The sequence below is a fragment of the Lycium barbarum genome, chromosome 3 (assembly GCF_019175385.1).
Source record: "Lycium barbarum isolate Lr01 chromosome 3, ASM1917538v2, whole genome shotgun sequence".
NCBI classification, from domain to species: domain Eukaryota; kingdom Viridiplantae; phylum Streptophyta; class Magnoliopsida; order Solanales; family Solanaceae; genus Lycium; species Lycium barbarum.
In genome coordinates, this window is record NC_083339.1 from 144,122,310 (window position 1) to 144,131,751 (window position 9,442).

At 33.6% G+C, this 9,442-nt stretch overlaps 2 protein-coding genes across 2 annotated transcripts; both read left to right on the forward strand.

Annotated features, from left to right (window-relative positions):
* The first annotated feature begins 1,843 nt into the window (after nucleotides 1–1,843).
* Nucleotides 1,844–5,307, forward strand: LOC132633281 (mitogen-activated protein kinase kinase 6). Its single transcript, XM_060349587.1, has 8 exons — nucleotides 1,844–2,136; nucleotides 2,447–2,531; nucleotides 2,899–3,033; nucleotides 3,557–3,781; nucleotides 3,872–4,054; nucleotides 4,202–4,425; nucleotides 4,879–4,924; nucleotides 5,024–5,307. The coding sequence occupies exons 1-8, from the start codon at nucleotides 2,063–2,065 to the stop codon at nucleotides 5,114–5,116; spliced, it is 1,065 nt and encodes a 354-aa protein (XP_060205570.1). The 5' UTR covers nucleotides 1,844–2,062; the 3' UTR covers nucleotides 5,117–5,307.
* A 1,091-nt stretch (nucleotides 5,308–6,398) lies between these two features.
* Nucleotides 6,399–8,453, forward strand: LOC132633282 (uncharacterized). The gene is made up of 4 exons (XM_060349588.1): nucleotides 6,399–6,561; nucleotides 6,757–6,930; nucleotides 7,029–7,095; nucleotides 7,711–8,453. Exons 2-4 carry the CDS (start codon nucleotides 6,788–6,790, stop codon nucleotides 8,005–8,007), a joined length of 507 nt encoding a protein of 168 aa, XP_060205571.1. The 5' UTR covers nucleotides 6,399–6,561; nucleotides 6,757–6,787; the 3' UTR covers nucleotides 8,008–8,453.
* The last annotated feature ends 989 nt before the right edge of the window (nucleotides 8,454–9,442 follow it).

The following is a 9,442-nucleotide window of genomic DNA, read 5'->3' on the forward strand; positions in this document are numbered from 1 at the left end:
TGGTTCAATTTTCCATTTCACGTCAGAATGCCTTAAAAATAAGTGGGAATGACTTGGGTTTTTATTTTCAAATTATGGAACGACTTGGGTTTTTATTTTCAAATTAAAGAGACCGTTGATTGCAGTTTGATAGATTAACATGAAAAAGAATTAACTGTAAATTCAATATGTTCTCTAAAAAGTATTTTTTATTGTAAATAATAAAAATTAGAAGTTCACAAGTAAATAATACTCCCTCTGTTTCAATTTGTTAGAACCTATTTTTTTTTAGTCCGTGCTAAAATGAATGACCTCTTCTTAATTTGGAAATAAATTCACTTTATGAATGATTTACAGCCACACAAATTTTCAAGGCTTATTTTGAACCACAAGTTTCAAAAGTCTTCTCTCTTTCTTAAATGTCGTGCCCAGTCAAATGGATTCATATAAATTGAAACGGAAGGAGTATTAAATAAAGTACTAATTAAAAAAAAAAAGGATTAAAGTAGTTGTGCATCACCCTAGCCTATTTTTTACAAAAAAGATTTATAGCCTAAAAATTCAAACTTGTTTGCACTCTGTAATTACTACTATATATAAGGGACAATCTAATGAGTTTTGTAATACTTAATTATATTGTAACTATTTGGTTGGCCCAACCAAAATGATTTGCTCTTTCAAATTACCCTTGAATTTACTATTTATTACTTCATGTACCCACGTATATTTCCAATAAATATGGATTCAAACCCTTTTTGATAGCATGTATTTTTTCTCTGTCTTATTTTTGCCCCTATTTTATTTTATTTTTACTTAGGTCGACATAATCAATTTGGTAAATATAATCAATTTTGAGCCCTTTAAAAATGCTTAAAAAGTTGTGAAAAGTGATGATGTCACATGTTAAAAATAACTATGCACAAAAATAATCTAAAATGATGATGATAGTAACTTTGAAGAACTCATTTGGTACTGGAAGAGTACTCGGTCGATCAAATTTTCTTTAGTAATTCTTAATCACCACTAAATTTCTCTTGATCTTATTTTTAGTAAAAAGAAATTATTCTGAAAATATAAAGTTAGATTTAATGATATACTACAATTATACAATAGGAAATAAATTTTAAAACTTCTTAACACTTAATATATTAAACTCTTGGAAAATAAAAGAAAAAACTTTAAATTTATTCAATTTACTTAATTAAGTGGGATAGAAAATAGGAAAAGATGCTTACCAAGTGATCAACCCTCAATATAATGACAATGACATCCTTCTTTTCTTACGAACAATTTAAATTGTCAGAAATCATTTAATTCTTAATTGGTTGAGTAAGGGAATTTCCTTTTAAGAATAAAGCATCAATGAGTTAATGACAAACTAAATTAATTCTTAAAATTTGTTTTAATGAATTCATTTTTTTTTAATTTCATCCAAACCTAGACTTTAATCACCATATTTGTTTTAGCATAAACCATTGTCACATGAAATTATGAGTAATTAATCAATAAATACCAAAATATGCTATTCCTGCCTCTAACTAGAAATTATATGCTCACAAATTCATAAAATATTAAAATATCCTTTTCAATTTATGATTTTTTTTTAAAATTTTCAATTTATGATTGTAGTCAGTTTGAAATCATTTTGCATACTTTAAATTATATTACTAAACATCAAGTTATCTCCGTCTCTTTGATATCTGTTTATTCCTTAGCAAACTTGCTTTCCTATAACAATTCTTTCAGTAAATTATCTAATTATGTGATTAAAAACTTGAAAAATGAATACTACATGATTAAGAAGCTATCATCTTAGAAGAGTTGTGCTTAAAAAACGTACACAAATTATTATTTTTTCAGTTAAAACCTATGAAGAGCATTATTACATTGATCTTGGATCCGGGTTCAGCACGGGCTTCACAGGATTAGTAGAATAGAATATATAATTTGGGGAATACGTTATATTAGCACTGCCGCACTGGTTTGAGTTTGAAAATCAGTGGTTATTTGGGCGGTTCGTTTCACTTTTCAAAATACTGAAATCTCCACTTGCCAAACAAACCCTAGGCGATCAACTCAAATTATGAAGACGACGAAGCCATTGAAGCAACTTAAGCTCTCTGTACCTGCTCAAGATACTCCCATTTCCAGCTTCTTGTAACTACCTTTCTTACTCATTTCCGCAAATCTACTTATATACTAATAACACATGAGTATCTAGGATTTAAACTCTATGAGTTCAGTTTCAAGATCATTAGTATTGAACCCGTTGTATTTTTAAAGTTATGAGTTCATATCTATGGGGTCATATCTACTATTTATTACAATTTTAATAAATTTTTACACATAAATTTATGCTCCGCGTCGATTACATACGCCTGCTGGAATTTCTTTTTCTTTTTAAATCCCGTTAATTTAGTAAAAAAGTGATAATTGATGATTTTTCTTGTTGGTATTTATAATTCAGGACTGCGAGTGGAACTTTTCATGATGGGGATTTACTTTTGAACCAAAAAGGACTCAGATTGATTTCTGAAGAGAATGAATCTCTGGTTAGTTTTTTTTCAGTTTAGATAACTTTGAGTTTTCTTGCAATTTCCCCATTTTTGTTGTAGTTAATGTTTTCGTATTACAATTATTTTCAGCTGTGGCTCCAACCTGAGATGCCTTAATTGTTATTTAGCTCTCATTGCTTTGACATTATACTTTGGAAACTTCAATTTGTTAACTTTTTGTGGATTTGAGATATTTGTGTCTAATGTATTATTTCCTCAAAATTTGAATTTAGCTTTATCTAAGGATTAATTGTTTAGTTAGTGAGCAGATATATAATTAGATTTAGGTTAATTGAGAATATGCTGTTGGACATTTCTGTGACCTGATAGAAAGTTTCGGTGTCTTGTGCTGTAATGTTCACAGCCCTCAGAAACTAAGGAGATAGATCTTCAGTTTTCGTTGGAAGATCTTGAAACAATCAAAGTCATTGGAAAGGGAAGTGGCGGTGTTGTTCAACTTGTTCGTCATAAATGGGTTGGAACTTTGTTTGCTCTGAAGGTCAGTAATCGCCAAGCCTCTTTTCTCCAATTTATTTGGTTACTGATGTTTGCTTGCAATTAGGACGATATAGGCAACTTATAATAATATATAGTTCCAGTGCGCTATAACTATATAAAGAAAAGTCTCCCATATTGATATCATGCAATATTGGCTATGGTAGTGATCCTCCATCGATGAATTGTAGAAGAACAACTTTACTTGTTCAAGGTGTAGCATCCAAGACTGACCGCACTAATGTGAAAAAGAGATTCTAAAACCTATTAGAGAACCATTTTAGCATTTGGATAAAGCAACCAAACAAGCACACGCGTCTTAAGTCTCTTAGTTACTTGGAATAACAATTTGCAAAATCTTTCACTTCACGGTCAATTTGGTGCAATTTGACTCTCATGTCTTGGCCATTTGGTGCAATTTGATCCATTGCCACTTTTAGTTGCAGTGGTGCACTGAAGTTGTATTTTGATTTAACTTCATCCTGGTCACCTCCTTTAATGTTGATGGATGATTGCTTCTGATCCAGGTTATCCAGATGAATATACAAGAAGAAATTCGTAAGCAGATAGTGCAAGAACTTAAAATAAATCAAGCATCACAATGTCCACATGTTGTTGTATGCTACCACTCTTTTTATCACAATGGAGCTATATCTCTGGTTTTGGAGTATATGGACCGTGGATCTTTAGTTGATGTAATCGGGCAACTCAAGACTATTCTTGAACCATATCTTGCTGTTGTCTGCAAACAGGTTCTTGGCTTTCTAGAAACTAATCTTTGAACAAGTTTCTGCTCCCCAGACGATGAACATTTGCTTCAGTGATTAATATATTCTTTCCAGGTTTTGCAAGGTCTTGTCTACTTGCATAATGAGAGACATGTTATCCACAGAGACATAAAGCCGTCAAACTTGCTAGTGAACCACAAAGGGGAGGTAAAAATTACCGATTTTGGTGTAAGTGCAATGCTAGCCAGCTCTATGGGTCAAAGGGATACATTTGTGGGGACTTATAATTACATGGCAGTAAGTAGAGTTGTTTTATTCTGTGCTTTGGTGCTTGCTATTTTAATACAGTATCACTTCAGCTATTTTGTGAACAATTCCTTCCCGAATAGTTTCGCGATTGGATGTGTTTAACTATAAACTGACTCATTCTTTACCCTGATTAAGCCTGAAAGAATAAGTGGAAGTACCTATGACTACAAGAGTGATATCTGGAGCTTGGGCATGGTCATCCTTGAATGTGCTATTGGGCGTTTCCCATACATACAGTCGGAAGACCAGCAAGGGCGGCCGAGCTTTTATGAGCTTCTGGAGGCTATTGTTAGCAGTCCACCCCCTTCTGCTCCAGCAGATCAATTTTCCCCAGAATTCTGTTCATTTGTTTCTGCTTGGTAAGGATATAATTTCTTTTGCTTATGTGTTAACATTTTGAATAGCGCTCATGAAGCAAGTTGGTGTTGGAGTTTTGGCCCTCCACTCACCAATTATTTTACTCCACATCAGCAAAGATGGAGCTGATAATGGATCCCCCAAGCCCCCCACATTTACTTATGTTGCTATCTTTCTCGATCACCTTGTCGATTATTGAATTAAGACGGCATACTTCATTGTTTTTGAGAATTTGGCATCTGACTAAATTCTTCACCCTAAATTTAATTTCCCAAAACAAGAAAAAGAGCTCCTAGTTTCCTCATTGTCTATTCACATCATGTGTGTTGCCTGATTTAAGGAGAATCTGTTTGGAAACATTAGGCTAAAGTTTTTAATTGGTGTGTCTCAAGTAGTGCAAGGATTTAAAGTTAGGTAATGATAATCTAGCTAACTGCATTGCATTATTAACACAGCATTCAAAAGGATCCAAGGGATAGATCTTCAGCGTTGGACCTTTTGGTAAGTATTACTTAGTGCATCATCTTTCATGTTTTTCCTTTTAGTTACTGTCTTTAAATGTGTTAAGACTCACCCACATTACGACAATATGAATTTCAGAGTCACCCTTTCATTAAGAAGTTTGAAGACAAAGACATTGATCTCGGCATACTTGTCAGTAGCCTGGAACCTCCAGTAAATCTTCCAAGATAAATTGTTGTAATATATAGTACTACTATTATATTGTAGAACTGTAATATTTTTCAATAGCCAGCAGTTTCTCTAAACATTACATTAGCTAAATGAATTATTAGCAGCACTTTTTTTCTAATGAGTTTGAAATTCAGTACCCAATCGTGTGATGATACGGCTAGGGAAGAATGATATTTTACCTTCTTTATCTATCTCTAGAATCTCTACCAGACATTCCTGATATCAAACAAATTTTGACATGTGCTTACAGCAAATACACAGCCATATTTCCCTGTCGATCATGGAGAATAGTAACAAGCCCTAAATGTAATCATGGAGTAATTTCCGTGAAGACTAAAGAGAACAAACAAATGACTTGGGAAGAATGTTGGTGGATTAACAAAGGAGAGATAAAGGAGTATAACTTTTGGAAAATCAAATTTACTCATTTTGTAAATACATTCCTACCCTGCTACCCATACACACCTTGTCACTAAGCACCTGATCAAAAATTAAAATGTGTAGTTTGTCAATCTGTTGTTCTTCAGGTCAGCATATCTACTTCTCATTCCAAATAGAAGAACAGGTTAGAACCTAGATAAGACAGTCAAAGAACAACAGAAATGTATCACAGAATGGAACCGAACAAACTACAGGGATAGTTGATAAATCTTTTTGATGGAAAATATGTCACACCATGATCATAATATTGAATGTTAATGAATTTGATTTATTGAAGCATCTGAAAATTGCAAACAGTATTATTCATATAGCGGAAAAGGGCTAAAATTGCCCCTAATTTATGCGCCATCCTGCATACCCCCGTATACAAAAATCCATCTAGTTTGCATTAGACACTCTTTCGAAGATGTTTTTTCATTTCTATTTATTAGGTCAAAGAGTTATTTGATGTGATCTTGTGTTGTTATCTATCTGCAACAGATTGGGGGCGAACAGTGCGTTTTGCCTAAAAAAGTTACTCTCAGCATTTTTCAAGTTAGCATCGGATTTTTGTTTTTGTTAAATTTCATGAATAGGATAGAGTGTATGCAGACTTTACAATCTTTCCGTAGACTATTTTTGTTAAATCTGTAAAAGTTAATTTCTCAGAGAATAATTTATTAAAAATTTTGGTATTTTTTCGTCAGAAAAGTGTATCTTTGAATTATAGTTCCGGCATATTTGAAATTTTCAACCAGTTTAGTTGAGAAAAATACTGGTGAGATTATCCACGTGCAATACACGCTAAAACCGTACAGAATCCCACCAAAATAATTTTATACACACAGTTTTTAATTTTAATTTTTCTTACATTTTATTTATGTTTCTCTTCTACTGCACCTGTATGAATGGTGTGTCCCCAATCCCTTAACTCCTCTCTCTCTCTCTCTCTCTGTGTGTACTCCAAAAATCTCTCTCCTCCATTTTCGCCTTTAACAGGCACCACCAATTTCCCACCCACCTAGGTAACTAACTACACCTCTTCTCCCTTTCCATATTTCTCTTTCTAATAATCCTATTATTTTTCCATAAGCATATTCCCTCACTTCTTATCATCATCATGTTTATATTAGTAATATCAAACATATATGTTCATAGATTTAGTCATAAAGATCTCAAGTGTTTGATAAATATTCTTATTTTCTTGTTTGTTGATTCAGGCTTTTAGATCTGTTGTGTAAAGAAAAAAAAATGAATAGGTGCGTTTATCAACAAAAGGCCTTGGTGGGTTGTGATGGTGTTGTTTGCCCCAAACCTCGTCGGGTCGGGTTATTCAATTCTTCATATGTTCAACCCAATGAACCAATCAGACCTTCTCGATTCCTGCAAATCAAGTATGTTAAATTCATTTTTATCTTTTTTGTCTGGTGAATTCTCCTTCTTTTTTTCTTTTTTCTTTTGTTAATTCGTTTTATCTTTTGGTTTAATGCAGTAATCAGCAATCTGAGCCTTGCGATTTGAAAGCCGGAACTGAACTTCTTGATATCATCCTCACCAAGGTAACCTTTTTTTTTTTTTTTGGGATAATTACATTTTTGGACCGCGCAAAAGAATAATAGCCAACAAATCTATAAGTTATTTATATGAAGTATAAATATACATATGGCATACATAAAATATACATGGTCAGTGTATAGGTTTTGTATGTTTTGGCTAGCGCCTGTAATTAATTTCGGCGGACGGCCCAATAATGGAAAATCAAAAAACCCTTTTTTTTTTTTTTGGGATAATTACATTTTTGGACCGCTCAAAAGAATAATAGCAACAAATCTATAAGTTTTGTATATGAAGTATAAATATACATATGGCATACATAAAATATACATGGTCAGTGTATAGGTTTTGTATGTTTTGGCTAGCGCCTGTAATTAATTTCGGCGGACGGCCCAATAATGGAAAATCAAAAAACCCTTTTTTTTTTTTTTTTTTTTTTTGCATTTTGCTTTTCATAATATGATGCCTTCTCAATTTTTAGCTTTCGCTTCAAGTGGAAGATTAAATATTATTTTTACTAATTGTAGAATTAATCTGAAAATGATCTAGTTTGTGATGTGAATTGTTTATAATCCAATTACTGCTGTTGACATTTTTTTTTTTTTTTAATATATAAGCAGGGGAATTATGATATGGAAACGGACAATTTTGATATGGCTTCATCTCCGCCGTTCTTTTTTGGATCTCCACCAAGCAGGGCATCGAATCCCTTAATTCAAGATTCAGAGTTCAGCAACAACAATTTTGTTCCTATACTTGCAATTCCAGAAGGACCAGCTGCACCTTCACCACCACCACCCTCCGCCTCCTCTCGTAAGAACGGAGGAAGCTGTGCTCAGGTGAAATTCGGGATCAAGCCAGCTACTGTGAGGATCGAAGGCTTCAATCGCCGCAGCAGCATTTCTGCTGTAGCTTAGGTTGATGAAAAAATCAATCAAAGACGGATAAAAATGTGAGATTTTTGAGGTGAGGTGAGTTATTACCAAAACGAATTCGTTTTAGCTTTGTATATAGAGTGATAAAAGAAAGAGAGAGTCGCGATGAGTTATATTATTTTCCAAAACCATTCAAATCCTGTTTGTGAATATGTTTATTAGGTGATGAATGAGTGAGTGTTCAGTTAATATCGCGGAAAAATAATACTCAAAGAGGAGAGATAGGTCAAAAGATTGTCCACTTTCCTTTGGGATTAAATTAGGGTTCTTATTTTTAGCATTAGGCTAAGTTTGTATTGAGTATCTATTGTAGTGTGAGAGTCAAAAAGTGAGACTTCTTCTTTGTGACTGGAAAGTTGGTCACTCTTATCCTTTATTGTAATTGTATTTGTAATCTGAAGGAAAAGAGAAGATAGTCTTCTTAGACATATTCTTTTTATCTTGTAATTATTCTACTATTAGCAGTGCTAATTTCATTGTCAAGCTTTGATCATCAATGATGTTATTATAATGCTTTAGTCATAGCTAGCTTTATAAAAAGTCCATTTAATGGCGTTATTATCGCCACTAACTATGTGATTCAGCACGAGGATTTTGTACTTATCTAATTAGATTTGTTTGGTATAAAGAATAAGTGAAGATGTCAAGTTGAACAAGGCAACTTGATGGGAAAACATTGGAGACTGCATAACTTTGATATCTTGATATTATTGAATTGATTAGTCAGGTGAAAGATGGACCCTCCTGCAAGATTAAGGGAGAAAAGGTGGGTAGACCGTGGGGTATTATGTTTTTGAATTTGTTGTATTTTAGGGATGAAAGGGTAATATAAAAGGGTCATTTTGTTGATTGCTGACTAGTTTTGTGTAGAGACTAGCCTGGCTTTTGCTCATGTGTTGGGCACAACTTTGCTACAGATACAATAAAAGAATGGCAAATTGGTGGCCCCTGCACTTTCCAAGAAGTGTCTTTGTCAAACTATTGTCCAAATAACAAACTGCGGAGAATGGCGTGTGCCGACTATGAGTCACCACTATTCACTAATGATATTATCGTTACCATGTGTTTGCTTTTGTAAAGTAGTAGTGTCATCAATTGTTTGCTTCAAACTAAGGACATGTCTTAGCCCCCAAAGCTATAGCACATGGCGTTTGTTAAGACTGCATGTTTACCATCATATCAAAAACTATAGTTGTGTAAGGACTCAACTTTATTTTTTAATCATACATATCAAGAAAACACCATATTCGACTGTGGCTCCGGCCTAGGCCATCCCTGGCTCATCACCTCGGCCTTGCCGTAAGCAGGACGTTGGTGTTACCCAACAATTTCCCTCTCAACACTAATCGCATTCAACATGTTCCTGGAAATCAAACTCATGATCTTGATTCTGATATCACTGTTTAGGATCACGCGT